At 31.5% G+C, this 23,012-nt stretch overlaps 1 protein-coding gene across 1 annotated transcript in view; it reads right to left on the bottom strand.

Moving 5' to 3' along the window:
- The window catches only part of LOC123293125 (histone acetyltransferase KAT2A), a 74,775-nt gene that overhangs the window by 5,478 nt on the left and 46,285 nt on the right, over positions 1 to 23,012 (bottom strand). Inside the window, exon 13 of the mRNA XM_044873841.1 lies at positions 2,099 to 2,323. Within this exon, the coding sequence (XP_044729776.1) occupies positions 2,099 to 2,323 (225 nt within the window). The remainder of the gene's footprint in view (positions 1 to 2,098; positions 2,324 to 23,012) is intronic.

The raw sequence follows: 23,012 nt of genomic DNA, 5'->3' as shown, positions 1-23,012 counted from the left end.
TACACTTGTTTAATATAGGGATGCTTCAAACTGGTCTTCATAGTCAAACTAGAGTTTACTTTGTTTTTCTAAGATAGTTGCTCCTTGATTACAATATATTTAGAAATTTACAAAATATGGAACTTTTTCACTTCTTTTGGCTGAGTAGAAATATAACCAGCTTTATGAAAAACTATATCTACGAGTATTATATGTTTAAAATAAGTCTAAAAATTGAAAATTATTCCATATAGTTTTAACTTGAAATAATCACACATTTAGGCGTTAATTTTAAGTGGAAGGGATACGGAAAGAATTGTCAACTATATAGTAGAATATTGTGGCTGTATTAGAAGCAACTATAGTAGTAGCATTGATAAAAAATTAACCACACACGTATTGTGTTTTTGATTCCTACACTCTGCTATAATAATAGACAAATATACTTCATTTCACTACAATCTTATGTACTCTTACCGTTCATATAATACAAAAGTTTTTGAAAACTTTTTACTTAGACCATAATTTTCGGTACCTGATTAGAGAATCTCGTAAGAATATTATAGGAGAGATTTTTATATAGCTTTTATAAAATCACACTTTACTCTGACCCACTCTTCATTATATATATTTATACAGAAAAAATATTTTTATTTGTTTCTTATTAATTTTTTTCGTATTTTGTGGTTGAATATAAGTAGAATATTGGATACCTTTTTTTTGTTCTTTTTGAAATCATACATTTAAAATTATTATAAACCAAGTTTGATTAATCAGCAGCTAGCTACCATCGCCAGGTGGTCTGTATAAGATGGATGATGTATATATCCCGTTAACACTCGCGTTATGAGCATATTGCTCTCGCTAAAACACGAAATAAATAATTTTATTTTTCAAATGGTACCGTAAAATGGGGTGGATAGGAACAATTCTGAACTTCAAAAAGAAAATTAAGGTATCTCTTCACGGATATACTACGGTATGAGGATGGAAATTGTTGAGTCTTTATGGTGTCTTTGATTTTAGATATAAAACTATACAATTAGTTTTTCAATTTCCACAAAAATGACTTAAATATATGCTTTTGGGGTTATTAGGGAAATTGGGGAGAATGGAGACGAACAAAGGGTCAATAGAGAAATTTATTAGGGCTGTCACTGGTGTAATAAATTATTATTGGTTTTTTATTTCAAAATCAACAAATGTATAAAAAGTAAACTATGAGATCACATGTTTTAATATTAAAAAAAACTCTCAAATAAAAAATTAAAAAAAAGCATTCCAATAACAATAATCGTAAAAAAATTAAATAAATTAAATAAATGAGATCACAAATTCGCAATTTTCATGGGTCTAAAAAACGCAACATCAAGGGGTTGTGTCAGTTGGGTTGAATTTGGTGGCAAAAATACAAAATGTATGTCATGTTCTTTACATTTTTTAACAAGTTGTACAGATAAATGAGATGACAGATTGTCTCCAATCAATATTTTTTTACCCGGTTTTCCATTAAAATATGGAATTGCTACACTTTCCACCCAATCTTCGAAAGTATTCCCGTCAAACCAGCCTGAATTCGTCCGATTGTATCTACAGTTGGGGGGGCCGTTTGTAGTCCAGGTATTGTATATGTTGCTGGATTTGTACACTACGTAGCAAGGCAAGAGTGTGCCGTCGGCGGATGCAGCCATCATTAAAGATGTCGATGACTTTGTATGATTCATAACCCTTTCAGGGTATTTGACGCCTCTTTTGGTCAAAACTTTCTTTTTGCCAGGGTCGTCTGCTAAATTAGATTCATCGTAATTTAGGATATTTGATAGAGGTACATCTTTCAACGAATTTTGAAGTTCCGTGAAGTACTCCTTAGTACTCCCCAATAACTTGGGGAGATACTGCAGCTCTAGATCTTTTTATGTTTTGACTAATTCTTGCGGAAATTTCTTGCTTGTGGCGCTTTAGGAAGCCTTCTATATAATCTACACCGGGAAAGTTATTTTTAAATCTTCTTATTTCTGTTCCGATTCTATCTAAGTATCCCTTTATTATTGTTCTTAAGTCATACGTGTCAAGTGGATACCCCCACTCAGAACAAATATTTATATATTTTATTATATACTGTTCTGCTTCGTCACTAAGTGCTCTTTGTCCACCTTGACTGCCCACTTTTCGTGTAACATGTCGGTGCAAAACAGATTTTGTAATATTAAAATGTTTTGCTACTTCAGCTAGAGATTTGTTTCCGAACTTATACGTTTCTACAGCTTCAGCTAAAATTAAAGGATCATACCTCGTATAAGGTTTTTCACTTTTTGAGACATACACACGAGGCATACTTAGGTATCTGTAAAAAGAAATACATCGAATTATAAGTGAGGTATGTCAATATTTCCATTCAATATATCAACACCAAAAGAATATGATAAATCTGTTTAGCCCTTAAAGTGAAAACCATATCTAGCTGATAATATTCTCATAAACATAAAAATCATTATGTCTTTTAATATGTAAACAGAAGTGTACAGCCCTGTTTAGCTGTATCTATTCATACATAAGTCGTCTCTATACATCTTAATCTCGTCCCGTTTTACCCCGCTTTTGTTGTGATTCACACTTGAGACGTCTCTATTCACCCCAAAAACAACCAAATTTCTTATGGCTTGCTAAATTAACAAATAATATTAATATTAATTAATAAATAATGCTTACCTTTTATATTTCTAACGGTACAAAAACACTAAAAAACGTACAATACAAAAACATCTATCTTCTTACTACAAAACAAATTTTACACAAAAGTTAATAACACTATAAGAGCGGCTTAGTTTTGACTATTATTTTCAACTGACGATTTGTACAGTTTTGAGTATATTTCAAGCATATTCAGTGTTGCCACAACAAAAATAATAAAATAAACTATTATTTTACAGAAAATGGTAAAGGTTGAGTAGATGTAGTGACAAATATTTAATGTCAAAAATGGTTCTCGGTTTTGTCCCTATTCACCTCTTGATCCTTATTCACCCCATTTTACGGTAGTACCTACGTATGTAAATGTGGTTGAAACTATCTATCTTCATATTATTTAGCTATGTTCGAATTATGAATTTTTCAGATTATTTCAACATATCTACCGTTTTTAAAAATATCTTTATGTCCTTAGAAATTGCAAGAATCTCTACATTTTCATTCAAAAGCACCATTCCATAATAATCACATATAATCTAGTCATATATTTTGAGTAGTGTTAAATTATCGTAACCGTAATACAGCTAACCAACACATGTAAAAAGTAGGAAATTTTCCGTAAAATTCAATGCACTATTTTTTTCCACTTTTAAAGTAGGGGATCATATAGAAAATAGCGTCTAAAGTTGGTCAACAACATCTGCGACAATCGGCGTATCTTTAATATTGGAACAATTTTGGAAGCCATAACTTTTCCTCATCAAATACTTTACAAATTTTATTTTTGTCTTGTTGTCTTCAAAGAAAGAGGATTTTGTGTCGTAGCCTGGTATTATATACAATAAACCAACGTATTGTTATAAATGTAGAAATTTGAAACTGTTAAACTGATACAATTATACAATTTTTCGTTTTATTTTCGATTTCCCGGTTTACAAAACAATATTTTGGTATTCTGTAGCACTAGCTGCGTTAATAATACCAATCGATCTGCGTCTTTACCATATATTTTTATAATTTCTTCTTCCGTTTGCAATTCGATAGCAGTAGAAATTCGAAAGCAAAGAAATTTCTTTATACACACATTATTATTAGTCAAATTCGTTTTCAAGAGCGGGTTTCTGTCAATTATCTACGCATACGTTCAACTGACTTAGTACCTACTCTAGCATCATCCGGATAACCCTCAAAAACAAAAAATCATTTTGCGCGTGTTTTGTAAACAAAAATTTCTAGCATAGTTTTAGATACTAGACGCCAAAACAAATTTGTGAAAAAAAGAAAAAAACACCCATCGATAACTAAGACCTCACCAATAATATGACTACCAACTAGAAGCAAATATAATATTTCAAAATGTTTCACAACCGATTTTTCGCCCGAATTTTTTCATATCACCGATCAATTAATCAGGCGCGCAATACCCACACATATTCAGACAACCTTTGAAGAAAATTTTAAGCACAGAAACGTTTAATAAAAAGTATGCGTATATGAGCTATTGGTATATTTAAAATAGTCTTTCATATCGATAAAAGCGATTTTTGCAAAAACTTTTCAATGTTTTTCAAATTTGCAAAACGGTCTAGTATATTAAGGGCTACTAAGTGCCAAGCGTTTCCCAGTGGGATAGTTATTGTAATGGGTCCGATTTTACAAATTGAAAATTTTGACATATCACCACGTTTCAAGGCCTTTAGAGTCGAATAGAATGGTTTTTAAAAAGATCTCGGTGTGTGCACATGTATGTATATATGTATGTTTGTTTTTTTTATAGAGGTACGAAAAAGATCTTTCAAAGACGCCGCCATCATTAATACTCCGCCGCCCATCTTGCGGCAGATTAAACGATGGACGGTAGTGTGGCGATTTTTACCCACTAAAAAAACACTCCTCTCCCCTCTCCCCGTAGATGGTACGGGGAGGACTAGATTGGAACCGCGTTAGCATTACTTCAATCCAGTCTGTGCAGCGTCTCACGACGCCTACTCCTGGCTACTGGTCTCTTTCTGCGATTTTTTTCTTTAAGAGGCGCTGCGCGTATGCTGCGACAGCTGGCCAGTTTTCTTTTTGTTTGATCATATAGGTCACCAGGCTTGAGGGGGAGAGCCTGGCGCCTATGATCTCTTCGATGCTGCTTCTGTAGTCCTTCCACCGTGCACACTCGAAGAACGTGTTTTCGGCGTTGTCAATTTTGTCCGGGCAGTATTTGCATGTCGGCTTGTCATGTAGTCTCATCTTGAAGAGATAATCGTTGAATTGGCCATGGCTCGTCAAGAACTGGGTCAAGAAGAAGTCCGTGTCTCCGTGTTTCCGAAAGAGCCAGACGTTTATGTCCGGAATCAGGCGCGCCGTCAATCTGCCCGTCTCTCCCGAAGTACATCGGTCCTTCCACTCTTGCTGCGTTTCAGTTTTTATCCTCGTTCTTGCCTCCTTCTCTCGAACGCTAGTAGGTCGATAGGCGCAGCTCCCGCAATGACTAATACAGTCGCTTCGGAAACCGTACGGTAGGCGCAGGCAACTCTGAGAGCGCCTCGCCGCTGCACTACTGCCATTTTCCGCCGGTAAGTCTTCTGCTTTAGTATGTCTGCCCATATTTCTGCTCCATAAAGCAGTACCGAATGAACTGCTTCCAGGAGGACTCTCCTCTTTTTGGTTCTTGGTCCCATAGTGATCGTCATAAGTCTTGCTAGGCTGGACACCGTCTTGCTGGCTTTCTGGCATGCATTATCTAGGTGTTCGCGGAAAGATAGTTTCTCGTCTATCATTACCCCCAGATAGCGCAGAGCCATTGTTGACGTTAATGTTGTTCCTCCCATGTCCAAAGTTAGTCGTATGGACCTTTCGAGTCGCACCTAGACCGCTTTTTAATTTTTTGACATAGGGCTAGGCTAGATCGATCCGAAATAAAAAGTTACACATTTTTTGTACAAAACTTTTTTTGATAAGCGAATGTTTTTTTAAACTAAATTTTTAAACTAAACCTTAAAACTATTACTCTAAACTTTTTTTTAAACTAAAAAAACCGTTTTGAACCAACTTTAGCCGCCTTTTTCAATGTAAAACTGTATTTTAAAAGTGTAAAAAATGGTCCATTGAATTTCACGGAAGATTTCCGACTTTTTACTTGTATTAGAAGGCTGTATCTTGGATTTGGCCCGAAAAATTTAGATATACCAGTCTAGTGATCAAACTATCTTTAATTAGCGAGTGCATAAAAAAAAATAATAATATAAAATTATGTAGAGGTTATGATTTACAAAGAGGTTATGATTTACTCGCGAAATATTTGATGCATGTGCAGAACACATGAACAAATCTCTCATCACGTGACAAAAGATTCCCGAACGGTTGACGCGAGAGCTGACGAGATATACAGAAGATGTTTAGTTTGTATTCAAATTAGTAATAACATAGCTTTTTTTGGACCCATAACTAATAATTTTGAAGGGTCATCAGACTCATAGTCGTCAATCATACTCTATACTTAGAACTCAAAAGTCAAACCACAATTTAATTCAATTAAGTTTTTTGATTTAATATTTATCAATAAATAAATTATGCTATGAAATATGTTATGATCTAAACTCAAGTTAACCGTGTGAGGGTTAAAAGTAATAAAAAACTAACATAAAAGTTAAATGTTTTACAAACCTTTAGTGGTTTTTAAAAAATATTTACATTTAGATCGGATAAAATTTGACTCTGTTAACAAACAAATTACCTTAATCGTCATTTCCAAATAATATCGGATTTTGGTAATGCAAGTCCTACTTGAGTTGAGTCCTGATTCCGAAATTTAGGACAAAGGTGACAGTTAACAAGAAATTAAAAAAGATGAAAAATCATACCCAAATTATTGTATTTCAAAAAAAAAATCCAAATTTAATCTAATTTAGCCGTGTTGAAAAAGATAGATTTTTGAACTTTATGACGTCATCAAAATCCAAAAACTTTAATTTTACTCTATTTCATCCAAATAATATCCTCTTTTCATAAACCTAGTATGTAATCCCATTTAATTTGGGTAATAATTTTCAAATTTATGATCAAATTGAAACTAGTTTTAATCGGTTTGAAGATTATGAGATCCTGGTTCCAATATCTCGCACGGTGAATGGCAGCGAAGCACTTACATCCAGTATGAAAAGCTTGACCCAAAATATAAGTAGGTTTCAAAAAAAACATCCATTCAAATACAATTTGGCTCAGTAATCAGATCCTAATTATATCCCATTTTGATAAACTTAGTATCAAATTTGTATCAAACTTTTCAAATTTTATGAAGCATTAATAGGTTTCAATGTTGTGGCGTCCAGATCCTAGTCTTTGGTAAAAGGCTGAATGGGAGCGAAAAACTTACATCAAGGATGAACAGCTTAATCCAAAATTAGTCGGTTTCAAAAAAAATTCCATTCAGATCGTATAAATTGCCTGTGTTATTAAAAAAATCGATTTTTTAAACTTAGTGGCGTCATAAAAGTATATCCTATTTTTGACCGAGTTCAAACAAAAAAAAGAAAAGGCTATCATTTCGACTGTATTTTTTTTTTTTTTTTTTTTTTTGTTACCTCAGAACTTACCAGTGGGTGAACCGATTTTGATAATTCTTTACCTATTTGAAAGTGCGTCCCGTGTGGTCCCAGTTTATTTTGGTCCAGTTCTGATAACGGAATCTATGAGAAAACTATAAAAGTCTTAAATTTGCATTAAGTATGCACGACAAGAGAACGAATAACTCAATATCACGCCAACCGATTTCGATTATTCTATTTTTAATAACAAATTAGTTAGTGTTCTTCAGATTCACTAAAAATAACAAAATAAAAAAAACTTTTAACAAAAAGAAACCCGATTTCAAAAGAAAAACTTTTCCAAAACAAATTAATGTGCGCTAAAAAGTAAAAAAAGAACGATAATATAATGTAGTTAAAATTATTGTTATTTTTGGAGTCCAAATTATTTTTTTACTTTTTAGTGCATATTAATTTGTTTTGGAAAAGTTTTTCTTTTGAAGTTGGTTTTCTTTTTGTAAAAGTTTTTTTTTTATAATAAACAAAATATGCAATCCTTTAAACTTTTCACGTTGTCACATTGTCTTTGTTTCTGCATTAAGAATACCTTGTGTTAATTTTTGGTCATCCTTTACATACATTTATAGTTCATGTTAATGTTTTTATAAATCTTAATATAATTAAACAAAACAAAACGTTTAAATTTTATACGTTTTGCTGCAGTAAGTGAGTGTGTCTAAAGATGTGAAGTGAAATTAAATTAAATAGCTAAAAGTGATTATTTAAACTGCCATAAGTTTGAATTGCGGTTAATAATATTATTTAATTGTTAATAACAGTAATAATAATACATTTTTAACATTATAATTATGTTTAGAATTTATAATAATTGTAGTAATTATTAGGATATAGGTGTATACGTACGAGGGGAGAAAGCGGCAGCTAAGACCTTTATACACCCCCAATGTTCATTCAATTGTGTAATATTATTACTATGAAGGTTAATTACAACTGCACCGACCGAAGAAGGTTCATTAGACAGTTTATACTTTATACTACTCTACATACTGATCAAATATGCAAACTGATCAATTGTGCCTCAAACCAAACTGATCAATTGTGTCAGGATTTATACATTTTTAAGGGCACGGCAGTGTATTAATTTTGTTAAAAAAAAAAAAACAACAACATAAAAAACTAAATATTTGATAATTAACTTAAATTTTTCGGAAATTCGTAAACATATTAAGAAGTCTCAATTAATTTAAAAAGATTGTCTGAAAATTATTTTTCAGAATATAAGTTACCGTAAATTAACATTAGTTCCTATGGAAATTAATAAAATTATTATTTTTCTTGCAGCTTTTCCTAAATAGTAATTGTAATTTTCAGAAAACATTATTTTTATACCCAGTATATATGAAATATATCTATCAAGGTATACTAATTTTAGTCCCAAGTTTGTAACGTTTAGAAATATTGATGATACGAACAAAATTTTGGTATTTCCCTCTGTCCGTCTGTCCATCCATAAACACAAAACTCAAAAACGAAAACAGATGCGTTTGCTTGGTGTCAATCATTAGCGCAGTGGTGTTAGTGTAGCCTCTTAAGTTACTGTGTTATTAAGGGTAATAATTTTGGTATAAATAGATGTTATGTGATTTGGCGCTCGTTTTTACAACTTTTATACATCAAAAAATAAGATGTAAGTACCTATTTTTTTAAAATTTTATAATGAAATTATTATATTTCGGACTATAAATATCTTTATAATAAGATTTTGATCAAAGAATCCCTTTATTGAATTTTTTTTAGGTAAATACTCATTCTTGAAATTTGAATTTGGTTTCGGGAATTTCCGTACACTGTACGGTATTACCCGCAATGAAGCATTGCATGAAATTATTTCTCCAGAAGCAGCAGTAAATGCAGAATCAGAGATATCACATGAACTCATTTCACCAGAAGAAGCAGTAAATTTAGAATCAGAAATATCACAAGAACTCATGTCTCCAGAAAAAGCAGTGATTCTAAGCTCACCGAACAAAATATAGAAAGATTAATGCGATAGAAAGCAAATGCGGAAATTTTCTGCACGCGGACGATTATATCTGTGTATTTTGTGAATAAATAAAAGATTACCCACAGTTAATTAAAATTATTTTTTTTATTTGTGAAAAAATACCTTTTTTCAGGCTTTTTAGGTTCTTAAAATTATGTACGGAATTAGACGCAAGTCTCGGGTAATTCCGCACAAATAACTTTATAGAATAATTTGATTTTGACACTGTCATATTGGACACTATCAATTATGGATTATTTATATAAAACTAGAATAAATTTATGATAGCTTGGTACATAATGCATTGTATTCTATTAAGTAGGTTCGAAGAAATACACGTTTAAAGTTAGGTGTACGGCATTACCCTCCGCTCCCCTATAAATGTAGTTGATGAGATTTTCACCAGTCGACTCGAAATAAAGTCAAATTAATAGAAAAATTCAAAAAATGGCATTTTACATGTCACAACCCCTCGGAAAATCGAAAAACCTCCCAATATTATGATTTTCAGTTCTATACAAGCTAGAAAGTTGGGATTTACACCAGTCGACCAGAAATAGAGTCATTTTTGGGAGGAAATGTAGGGGGATGGATTTGGTTCGGGATGGGGGTTAATTTTCAGGGAGGTAAGTATAAAATATTGCTTATTGGCTTGTAAGATAGCGCGCCCCGTGGACTGTAAAAAAAGCTTCGTTAGTTGTATTATCTAAGAATTTAGTAAATCGAAATAGATCCAACAATAATATTAAAGCAAAAAAAGCGCGCCTGGCGCGCTATTCAATAATGTTCCGCGTTATATTCTTATAACACTTCGCATCCTATAGGCGAAAGCACGTCCCGCCTTCATTAACGCTTCGCGATATTTCAGATGCCTAAATTGTGCGCTTCTTGCTCCATAAAATAAAACTCATATAAGCGTTATGACTTTACATAATACTTCATGTTACATTATGGGACTACTATAGGACTAATTAACCGGATGTGTTCTACAGCTGAAAATCGCTTACTGTGCGCGTTTTGTGAGATAACAAAATTTAAATTTCTATTGATTATTTGATCTATAGAACAAAAAGCGTGCTGTGCCCGCTATTATTTAGTTGCTAACGTTACAATTATTATTTGCTTAAAATGTTAGATTGTATTAACATACTCTGGTAATCGACTCTGACTATACAGGGTATGTCAACAATTAAGTCAGTCAATTGTTTCTTTCCTTTGTTATTCAATAAAAATGATGATTGACCTAATGAAGAGTTCATTTTTTTAATAATTGCGGCGCTGAGATCTTAAAAATATACTCGGATACGTCTGATTCGAACATGAATCTGCACAACAAAGAAAATGATGCTCTTATTTAATAAAAATTGCGATTACAGTAAAATGTTTTATCGAACCGGTTTAATATTCAATACCATAACCAAAAATTATAATTGAAAGTGCACATACTTACGTGAGTTAAGTTGTTGTTTTTTGGGTATGATTTGTTTTATTTGATTAACACTTGTATTTTTTAAATACATCTACTTGTAAAAACATCATTTACCATCCAAATATACAACACAATACAAACAATTACTTACATAAATAGTCCGTCAACTAAAACATCCAAAATTTGATACTTACTGTTTCTGTAACAGGTTTCTGTTGTTTCAAATACCAAATGCAAACTTTATTCAAAGTTCAACATTTGGGAGCAGAATGGATACTTTTAAATATACAAACAAAACCAGCGATAATTATGCGAAATACTAACAGTTTCTATTATTGTTTTCAGATATCTCGCAATCCTGCAAAATATTTTAGATTATGAGAATCATTTTTGATTTAACTTGCTATAGCCGTAAAACCAGAGCATACTTTTATAATTATTTGTGATCAAGTGGAAAATTTACGTCACCCAGTCTTGTTCACGCTGTGAAATTAGCTGCGCATAGTTATTGAAATAAATATCTCGATACTTAAAATAAAATTATAAATTAAGAAATTTTATTTAAAAAATTTAATTAAAACAAGTGAAAACAAACAATTGACTGAGTTAATTGTTGAAATACCATGTATAGACAGTGTTGATGAAGCAATCGTTTGTTTTTTGACGTCACGTTAATAAAAAAAGATATCCACTTTTAAATAGCTACACACACACTGATATTCCCATATTAATGCATGCTATAAAATTTGCACCTAATAAGCGCCCTCGTGGGTAAACAGTGATGTTTACAAAAAAACTTTTCAAACAAAAGTTGTTTATTTTTTTATAAAGAACATTTTTTACATTTAAACTTTTGTTCTATCTCTAACGGTTTACAAGATGGGTCCTACGGACTCAAGACAAAATTGACCCATATTGCTCATTTACGAACTCGACCTCAGTTTTTAGGTCCTGAGTACGCTATAAAAATTTCATCTTGATATCTCTTTTCGTTTTTGAGTTATCGTGTCCACAGACGGACGGACGGACAACCGGAAATGGACTAATTAGGTGATTCTATGAACACTTATACCAAAATTTTTTTCGTAGCATGAATATTTTTAGGCCTTACAAACTTTGGACTAAACTTAATATACTATGTATATTTCATATATACATGGTATAAAAACATACAACAGACTTATATTTCGTTAAATATCGATATTTCGATTACAACGGAATCATCGTCAGTAGCTAAATCTATTCAAATAACATATTACAAACATTCTTTAAAACCAAATTTTTTGGTCTATTTTTATTTTGTAAGTGTTACTATAACTTTGGTAGAAGCTTAAGATATTTATTTATGTTTTAACAAATTTATATCTCATGTGTGCATAGCATGACTTCCTTGTACCTAAGTACATCAAGTCGGTAGTCACAATTTCTCGAAAATTCTTGACTCGGTTCTCACCAATACCATCGGCTGAATTTTCAATATTTTTTTTATGAAAATGTACCAGAATATTCTTAGAATAATACTTAATAATTTAATATTATAAATAAATAAGTTCTGTACAAAAAATCTCAAAAATCTGTTCTTTTTTTTGGTAATTCATTTTTTTCGTGATTTCAGTGTTTCTTTTACTAAGTTTACTAAGTTACTTAGCCTGCTGAAAAATTTCAACAAACGCCAAATTATTCTAAATGTGTTTTTAACCCCCGAAATAAAAAAAAGTTAAACCGCCATGCGTGTGTGTCTACCTGTCTGTGGCGTCGTACCGCCTAAACGATTAAACCGATTTTGTTTTTTTTTTTTTTGGTTTTGTTTCAAAGGTAATTTTATGGAGAGTGTTCTCAGGTATGTTTCAAGTGCGAATTTAGGGTTTCGTCTCCAGAAAATTTGGCGATTATCTTAAAAATCGGCTCAGATTGAAAAAGGTTTTAAGGAAAAAGGCAATTTTATGGATAGTGTTCTTAGATATGTATTAAATGCGAGTTTAGGGTTCCATAGAAGAAAACTTTTGTCAGGGGTTTTTTAAATTTTGTAAACATATGTTGTGTTGATAGCTAGCTCCTAGACTTAAAATTATTGAATATAATTTTCAAAGATGTTTTTAAAAAATAAACATTGTTATTTGTAAAAACAATGAGTGCGGGTCGATGATATTCGATTCATTATTTTAAAAACGTTATCACATAAAACGTTACTTAAATATCTTTTAATAATAATAAATAAATACGAATCATATTTTTATTGATATACATAAAATATCTAAACATGCTGTAATTATTATTACTGTGTACAGAGTGGTCAAATTTATAATAGCAAAACTTCATTAAAGGGTAGATCAATCGTTACTATAATGACAATTTCCCAATACACCCGGAAAAGCGACGTTTTCTTAATGCAGGTTGTTGCAACTTAATTTTTAACCGACTGCAAAAAAGGTAGAAAGTTCTCAATTCTACTATATTTTTGTTATCTTAGAACTTTGGACTGGGTGACCGATTTTGATTATTCTTTTTTTATTTCAAAGCTGGTGCTTCTCGTGTTGTCCCATTTCAATTTGGCTCAGTTCTGACAACGGCATCCATAAGAAAATCATATAAGTCTTATATGATTTGCATTAAGTATGTGCGCGACAAATGAACGAATAACTGACAAACTTAGTGACAAATTAATTAATGAAGTCAGGTTCTCTAAAGATCACAAAATAAAAGAACTTTTAAAAAAACCAACATCTATAAAAATCGACGTTGATAATAATAATAATTTTAACTAAAATAATAATTTTAAATTACTATTATTTTAAATTATAACATTAAAAATAGGATGGGAGTAATGGGAGCAATTATTAAGAGGCAGAAGTTATGTGACATTATAGTCTTAATAATTGCTCTAATTACTCCCATCCTATTTTTAATGTTATAATTTAAAATAATAGTAATTTAAAATTATTATTTTAGTAACTTTTACTTAAGATGAGAGGTTGGCACTTTAGTAGGTATTACTTTAACTATTGAAGCATATGCTCGCGTAAAAAAAATAGCGCGTTACCGCACCACAACTTTTTTAGGGCCATTTTACAAAAGTCCTGTTTTTTGCATTCAGCTGCGGTTTGCAAAAAGTATACATTCGATCTTGCTGAAATTGTGTGTGATACTTCATGGGTACAAAATCTACAATCCATTTAAATCTCAGCTTTGAATCTTTAAAACAACAAGAGCTATGAAGTTTTGAAATTTCGAGCAAAATCGATGGTTTTTTTCAATTTGTGGGGACATCGATGGACCAATCGGGTTCATTCGCAGCTCATTCTTTTCGCCTTTTTACGGCGCCTAAGCTTATTAAATACTTTTTTATTTTTAACTCAATCCGACGGTATCTGACGCGAAAGACCGGATTAGGCCACTTTACCATTTTTTTTGGACCCCTTCCGACCATCAAAAAATGTTAGATTTTGGTTTCCTCAATTTGTATCATAATGATCTACTAAATTCAATTTTTTTCTCCGAACTCAGAATTATCTAAAAATTGACGCCATTTTTTTTTTATTTGATCACACTAGTATATTTATAATAAAGTCAGAGGGTCTACAGATTTATTTTTCTCGAAACGGTATGGGGGCACATACATATCTCTACCACTGGTTTTCATAATTTATCAACATAAGCCTTAAATTATTAAGAATTCTTAGCTTGAACTGTCAAATTTTCAGCTTTCCTAAACAACCATTTTAGCAATATTCACAATAATAGCCTTTTCTCCATTCTGCATCCAGAAAAGGACGCTTTTCCGGTTAAAAGTTAACTAAGAAAATTATCATTATTTTAACATTATTGAACCTTATTTTATGTCGAAAGTAAGCTAAAAAAAGTTTAAATGAAAATACTTTTTAAAGGGCAAGCTTTTTCTTACTAAAATGAAGAAAATATGTATTTCTATGAGTCACTCATACACATTTCTATACATGACTATTTGTAAAAACTGGAGGTGATCAATTTAAAATATTAAGGATGATTCGAAGTACCCCAAGCTTTTACAGTGACTCACTAAAATAATAACTTTCTACTTTTTAGTACAATATAAGCTTGTGCTTTAAATATTATCTTTATTTAAATTTTTAATATAAAATTAAAATATATGCATTTCAAATAAGGTGGAAGCGATGAGAAATCAGATAATGCTTACCATAAAAATACATTGATACCGATCAAACCCTTCCATTTGAGACCCATTATGAGGGTGTATAAAAAATAGTCCACCATCTTGGATGGTTCGCCATATTTAGAATGAAGTCACTTAGCTAGCCATGCATTGTCATCCAAATTAAACGTTTACGCAAAATTTCAGCGCAATCGGTTTAGGATAATGGCATTCAAATTCAGATGCAAGATTAACTCCAACATTTGCATACATTTATTTCAAGTTAAATAAAATGGTTGTAAAAAGCATATAGTGAAATGCAATTCCATCACATCCATACTAAAATGTATATTCAGTTCTGTAAAATACACACTGTATATAAAAAAGTATATTATTTTATAGCAGGGCTCATGAATCAATGTCGATATGATATTTTTACGGCTGATCAAATTCCCTTCTGCAATTCTGGGAACACTTTATTATTTATTAAGTCAAGTGTTTCTCAAACAATGGACACACTGTTGTTAATCTGGCCACATAATCAATTATTAATTATATACTATACATGTAATAAAAATATGAAATAAAACTAGCGGAGTTAATTGTTTAAATACCCTACATATTTAAATTTCAGTACTTAAATTTTTACTTTTGAATTGCAGAATAAAACAAGTGAGACTTTTAATTTCTCGTTATTGTACCATACAAGGTTATTTATGGGTATAAATTCGGGAAGCCTGACATGCCCCCTTTTGCAGAAATATGTATTCATCTAATATCAAAATGGAACTATAAAAGTGTACGATGGAGGGATGAAATAAAAATTATAATTTAAAAAGAGAAGCGAAGGCTAAAAAATTGAAAACTATAAAAATATGTTTCTGGTATTTTACAAAATGAAATGTTTTAGGCATAAAATAAAACCTTCCAGTGTCTTTTCTCTTCAGGCGACTATTACGACAAAATTAAGAATACTATCTGAAAGTTTAACCGAAAGCTATGTCGCATATATATCTAAAATTTTCAACGTTATAGTGCTCAATCTTGCGCATACCTACATATTTTCACAAATTTTCAATTATTACACGCACATTAAATTTTAAATTGTTATAAACATACAATGGCAGTTTCAAAGAATTTAATCTTGATAGTCAAAATTTCTTAGCAATATAGACATACATATGGTATGAATAATGGAACCAAATTTTATCTCTACGAAAAATTTATTTCAATTGCAAATTTTTGTGGGAAACCAACAAGTACTCAAGCGTGCAAAACCTTCAATTCACTTGAATATTGAAGTATTTACATAATAATTTTTTTTAAATAACGCCCACCCAAAATAAATACCGAACATTCAACTTACCACAGACGTTATTATTATGCCTCAAAATTAGATTGTTAATTTTTAGGTGCAGGAAATGCAACCATACTAAAAGAATCCCTGTTAAAGAATTTATTCTCACCTCAAGACTCACAGACTGGGAATGATTCGAGAGAATTTTCAACTCATGGCTTAGACAATGTAATTGAAAATATTTGAGACTTACGTTTCAAATTTTGATGATGAATTCTGTTAGAATTTGGGAAAACTAGACGAAGTTAAGAGTACAATTTTTCAATATATACCAAAGTTTTTGAAATATTGATGCCTAAAGATTTAGAGCAAATCTCTTATAAAAGAAATAACACACAAATGCCTATATTTTATGTAAAAACGAGTGCGGCTTGTTATAATTTTCTTAATAAGGAAAATATTTGTGATGCTTTTAATTAATAAATATTAATTTTCCAAATTAATCTTTTTAAAATTGTCCTAGTTATCTTTATTAAAGAGATTAGATTCATGCCAAGCGCCCTACGCTGTATGTTTACGCTGTATGTATCATATTAAAATCCTCAATTTTAATCGAGAGACTTTGATGTAAATAAAATATCGTATACATGATTAAAAGTAAACAACACATAAAATAATATTCTCTTTCTTCCATAATTAAAGCATACCTTTAAAAACACTTCAATATAGGATTTACATGTTAAAAAAGCAAACTCTAACAGCTCAAATCTATAAATTTAACACCGTAAGAAGTACTCAAAATTATATACACGATTAACACACGATTAAACAATGATTCTTATAAGATGTGTTCTTCTAAGGAAGTGACGTGCAATTTAAATTTCTAATTACACTACAAACAAGTGAAAACAAACAATTGACTGAGTTAATTGTTGAAATACCATGCATTGTCAGTGTTGATTTCTTTATCACATAACACATACAAACATGTGACACATACATAACTGATAATCTAGTATAGTACATATTATAAAATTTCCGCCTAATTGGCGCCCTCACGGGTAAACAGTGATGTTTACGAAAAAATGTTTCAAACAAAAGTTGTTTATTTTTTTAAGGAACATTTTTTACATTTAAACTTTTGTTCTATCTCTAACGGTTTACAAGATGGGTCCTACGGACCCAAGACCCAATTGACCTATGATGCTCATTTACGAACTTGACCTCACTTTTTACGTCCTGAGTACGCTGTAAAAATTTCAGCTCGATATCTTTTTCCGTTTTTGAGTTATCGTGTCCACAGACGGACGGACGGACGGACGGACAACCAGAAATGGACTAATTAGGTGATTTAGTGAACACCTATGACAAAATTTTTTCCCAAGCATCATTATTTTTAAGCGTTACAAACTTGGGACTAAACTTAATATACTATGTATATTTCATATACATATACATGGTATAAAAATGTGAATCGTTATGTTCAAAATATACAACCAAACATTGGAAACGAATATTTCGGTTTTTATCGCTTTTTTTCACCCCTTAAGATAATTGCAATAATTTGACCAATTTTTTTCTCTCAATTGAATAAAAACTTAGATAAGTAATTTTGACACTTTAAGAACGAGATCCATTAATCAAAAACGAGTATCAACTCCGGCAGTCCTGAAATTCGACATTGTAAGAATAGAAACCCACAAATCATAAAATTCACGAATAAGAAAACAAAATATGAAAATTTGTGATCAAATCACGATAAAAACAATCTTCCTTGAAATCGGAAACTATAATTTTTTTAAATATAAACTTTGGCCCAAAATTTTGCCCTTCCCATTTAGATATCTACCTCATATTTACTTCTCGGGGTGTTCCTAACCTCTGAAAGTCATAATAAAAATTTCCATGCCTCCTAAAAGTGTAAAAAGTCCCTGGCCATGATTAACAATCAAGAACTTCAATTTCCGTCTTTAATAAAATGAGCTGTCAAAATATTTCTTTGCTCTAAACCAATTATACATTATGAGCGAGCGATCTATGTATAAAACACACATCTATGAATATTACACATATGAAAATAATATGTATATTGTTGCAATCCATTGTTCTTCGCTTATTCGTACAAAAATTATTCACAATAATATTATTTTCTGATCAAAACTCTTGATGATTTGTTTATACAATAAATACCTAACTACGTTTATGCATTTAAGATAACACAGCACTGGTTTAATATTATATGAATTAAGTATCAGTTTACTTTTTACACAACAGGAGAGGGGTGAAAGGCAAGGAAAAGAAAGATCAGGCGGATCAAGAGGAGAGATATTTAAGTATATTATATGATGGTATGCAGGTCGTCACCTGAGTCATTGCGTCCAACCGAAAAACTACATTCACGAATACACATACCTCTGTTTGTCTCTCACACACAACGTTTTGACTCCGCAACAAGATATATGTTCATGTATCTACAATGCCCGAATTTGGACCAATCCAGAGATGTGTTATTCATTTGGCAAAGTAGGCACGTGCTTACAGGTGGAAGTTTTTAAACAAACATAAAACTAATTGTGAACGATTTCAAAAAAATCCATAGTCCGTTGATATCGACATTTGCACAGTTATTCAAATGTATGACAAAATCAAAATCAAATGTCTAATTCATATAGTTTCTGCAGAAATGTGAAATTTAAATAAAGATGAACACCAAGCCTTGAAACTTTGAATAGTCAAAGAATATGAAAAGAAAAGCGTCAATTCTACAGCAGTTTTTAGAGCAACTTTTCGTTTTTAAGCAATTCGATCAATTTGAACATTAAACAAAGAAGTTCAAATTAGAGCAAGTATGTTAGTAACGATATATTTTGGTGATTTAGAAAAGTGCTTTTTTGATGAATCTATCTATCTACGATCTTATTTAACAACGACAGCCCGATCCGGAGAACTACTCCAAACAACCACCAAAATTTTACAGTTTCTTTCTTTTTAAGTAATAGGGAACTTGAGACTAAAAAATATAAAAAAAGGTCTTTAATGATAGATTTTTATAACCGGGGGCGCTAATTTTTAAAACTATCTACGAGACCAAAATTTCTTCATTGGTCTCTGCTTTGGGACCCATCTATTACTGCGAGTTATTCTAAAATCCAAGTATTTCGAATTCCGCTTCCATACATCGGATTCATTGCAAATACTAAAATCTATGCAAAAGTTGAAAAATTATATGGATCAAAATTAGATTAAAAGTGTTATATTAGAGATATAAGGAAAATTGAATAAGTTTGTTTTCATACCATGTATATGAAATATATCAAGGTATACTAAGTTTAGTCACAAGTTTGTAACGCTTAAAAATATTGATGCTATCAAAAAAATTTTGGTGTAGATGTACATAAAATCACCTAGTTAGCCCATTTTCGGTTGTCTGTCTGTCTGACAACACGATAACTCAAAAAGGAAAAATAATATTAAGTTGAAATTTTAACAGCGTGCTTAGGACGTAAAAAATGAGGTCGAGTTCGTAAATGAGCAACGTAGGTCAATTGGGTCTTTCATCATCTTGTAAACTGATAGAGATAGAACAAAAGTTTAAATGTAAGAAATGTTCCTTATAAAAAAATTAACAACTTTTGCTTGAAACATTTTTTCGAAAACATTACTATTTACTCGTGAGGGTGCAAATATGTGACATGTATGTATGGCTGGTTATCTCCCTTTACTTACATAACATGAATAAAAACGATTCCATAATCGACACTGTCTAAACATGGTATATCAACAATTCACAAGTCAATTGTTTGTTTTCACTTGTTTATCTTGGTACAAATGATCATAAAATAACATTACTGGATCTTTTTGCATTTTATTTTGTATTTACTATTAGAAAATGATTTTTCCATGCGATAACCCAGGGTTTGAAATAGAATTACGGTAATAGGTTTAAACTGGATTTTAGCCGGCGTTCAATAAATAGACGTGTGTTATGAAACCATAGTAATTTACAACAATTATGTTTAAATATGAAAATGAACTGTCTAATAAAAAATAGCCAACTCTTTTATTGTCTAGTATTTCCATTGAATTGTTTGAATCGACTACATCTAACACACTAACAACGAAACTGTTTGAAAAAAAACCTTGACTCCGCCAAAAATTAGGCCGATATTAACACAAACAAACCAACTACGTAAGACTCTTGCAAGTATTAACAAACATAGGATGACAAAGACGCTCAAGGTTGTTGGCCATAGTAACTTAATCTTTTTTCACTAAGAATAATAAGTGAGTATTCTCTGACTTTATGCCCAAGACTTTGAGGAGAAACAGGAAAATGAGACGTCTTTTTTAACGAATGGGTAGAAACACATATTCAGAAACGTTGGCCTGTACATAGAAGAACAGCAAATAGTTGCAACACTTTACTAGAATCTTGGAAATATTCAAGACAATCGAACTACGAAACGAAGATGAGAAACGATACAATCTACTCGGATATTCAGAAAGCATCCAAGGCCGTAGCTGGAAAACGATTAAATCAAACACTTATACAATAGCGAAGGCGTAGATCAAGGCAAATGATGTGAGTATACGTTGGGTTCTCGAACACAATTCGTGTTGGCCACTTAAAATTAACTTGGTAAACTGCAAGGGTTTTGAGAAGCTGAGAATGAAAAGAACAAAGCAAAACACAAGAAATATATTGTACTCATTACCACCGAAGTAATTACAAACTGTGCAGTCGGAATAAGGAAGGAAAATGAACATGCGACGTACTATTATCCAAAGTTGGAAAACAAACTTTTGATCATAACGTAAAAAAATTTTGTTTAGGAGTGGATAAAGTAGCAGCAATAGACGTTAAAAAAGAGTTTACCTTTTACAAAGCCGTAAGTACTGCTTCAAATCCCTGAGGACTTGAATACAAACTGTGGGTTTTCTTAGGTGAAAGGTCTGCGTTTTAGGGAATCCAAATAATTTCTGCCCATGGTCGTAATAAATACATGATTATATACTTATCCATATACGAATTACAAAATAAAAACTTGGACCTGGATGTAGATTCTTTTTACGATTTGCTTCTTTTTTTTTATTATAAATTTTATATAACAGCCTAAAAACTTTTATACACACACATAACTAGCCAATTTAATTCTTTTTAATGTCCTACCTCTTAAATCACACTCTTGAAGAGATTTTGATGAAGAAGAAAACATTCTTACCAATAATAAAGTTTTATATATTATAAATTATAATCCGTTTCTCATTATAAGGTTATCAAACCAAAACTCTTCTTTTTTTTTATTTGTTGCAATAACTGGCGCGGTCGTGTAGATTGCCAAAATTATTATTAAAAGATTATTCACCATTTATATAATAATATTTGTAAGTTGGTTCAAGTGCAGTCAAATAAATCGTAAGATTATGGCATATTTTAGTGTCTCACTTCATATGCCTTTTCACTTCCTCGGCTTTAAAGGGGATTTCATGATTTGACGAAGTACATGAATTACATCTTGAAAAATGTGTTTCCTATTTTTCAAACCAAACTTGTTATCTCAAATTTTTGTGGGTCTCACATGCTGTGTATGAAAAAAATTAGCAAGAACACTTCTGAAATACTAGGAAATCTTAAGAAAGGCTAATATAAGATGGAGGAAGGAACGCCCTTGTGCTACTACAAGACAGATATCAACCGTCGGATTACAATCATAGGCGTTCCGAAAAACTTTTCTCATCTCAAAGGGACTTCCTCTATAAGTAAAATCGCTGTAGCTATTACAGGGCACTAGCTGGCTAGATGGCAGGTACGCTGAACGACTTGGCTTACCCATGCATCACGATTATTACAGAAGCTGTGTCATCTTCTCAAGTCATCATATTCAAGCTCTTGCCATGAGAAGATGGCTGCTTTTAAATCAGCCTTTTATTGACGATCTCTCCGATCTGAAGTCTGTTGACGTCAAAGCCCTACAGCTGTTCTTAAACAGTTCCAAATGTTTCATAGAGTCGTGGCCGGCGATTGGTCAACCCTTTTTTATATCAAAACGGGCCCTATGGTCAAAGTACTTCTCAAGCGAAGAAAAATTTTCATTCTTCGTTAGAAACTCAGAATCTTATTTCAACCATTTTTACTCTTGTAAGCTTTTTGTTTATTTTTCGGATTCTATAGGTTATACATACCATAGAACGCATTCTCTGAAATTTCTCTGAAATTTCCACTCATTCTAGTTAAAACTTATGTATTTTTCAGCTTCTTTATCATCTCACAGTATTACAAAATTATGACAGAGACTGACGGTGGTTAACAACTCACCGTCCCGAAATAGATTCTCGGAATAGAATTTATAAGATTTGAAGCGATCAATTTTTGCCAAATTATTGAGGTCTACACAATGCTGTGGACACTCGAATATTTTTATATCCTGTATATATATATGAAATATATGTACATCAATTTTAATAATTGATTTTTACATATCAAGGTATACTAAGTTTGTAACGCTTAGAAATATTGATGCTATCCTAACTATTCCATTTCTGGGTTTGTGTCGGCACGATAACTCAAAAACAAAAAGAGATATTAAGATCAATTGGGTCTTGGGTCCGTCTTGTAAACCGGTACAGATTAAAAAAAAGTTTGTAAAGAATGTAAAAGAAGTTTCTTATTAAAAAATTAACAACTTGTTTTTTAAACATTTTTTCGTAAACACCAAGGTCCTAAGGACTGGAAGCTGAAGTCAGCCTAGCCTCCACTGTATTTCTAGAACAGAAGCATCAATTTAAACGGAATTTGAGGGATATTTTTTGGCTATTCGTTTTGCTATTTTTTGCCTTAGAAATAATTTAATTACTGCGAGCGTTTACAAGGAACAATGGTCCTGCTGACTCGAGGCTAAAGCTAGAGGATG

Source organism: Chrysoperla carnea, chromosome 2, assembly GCF_905475395.1.
Source record: "Chrysoperla carnea chromosome 2, inChrCarn1.1, whole genome shotgun sequence".
NCBI lineage: Eukaryota > Metazoa > Arthropoda > Insecta > Neuroptera > Chrysopidae > Chrysoperla > Chrysoperla carnea.
The sequence above is the reverse complement of the archived record's forward strand: the minus strand, read 5'-3'. Positions and strand labels throughout refer to the sequence as shown.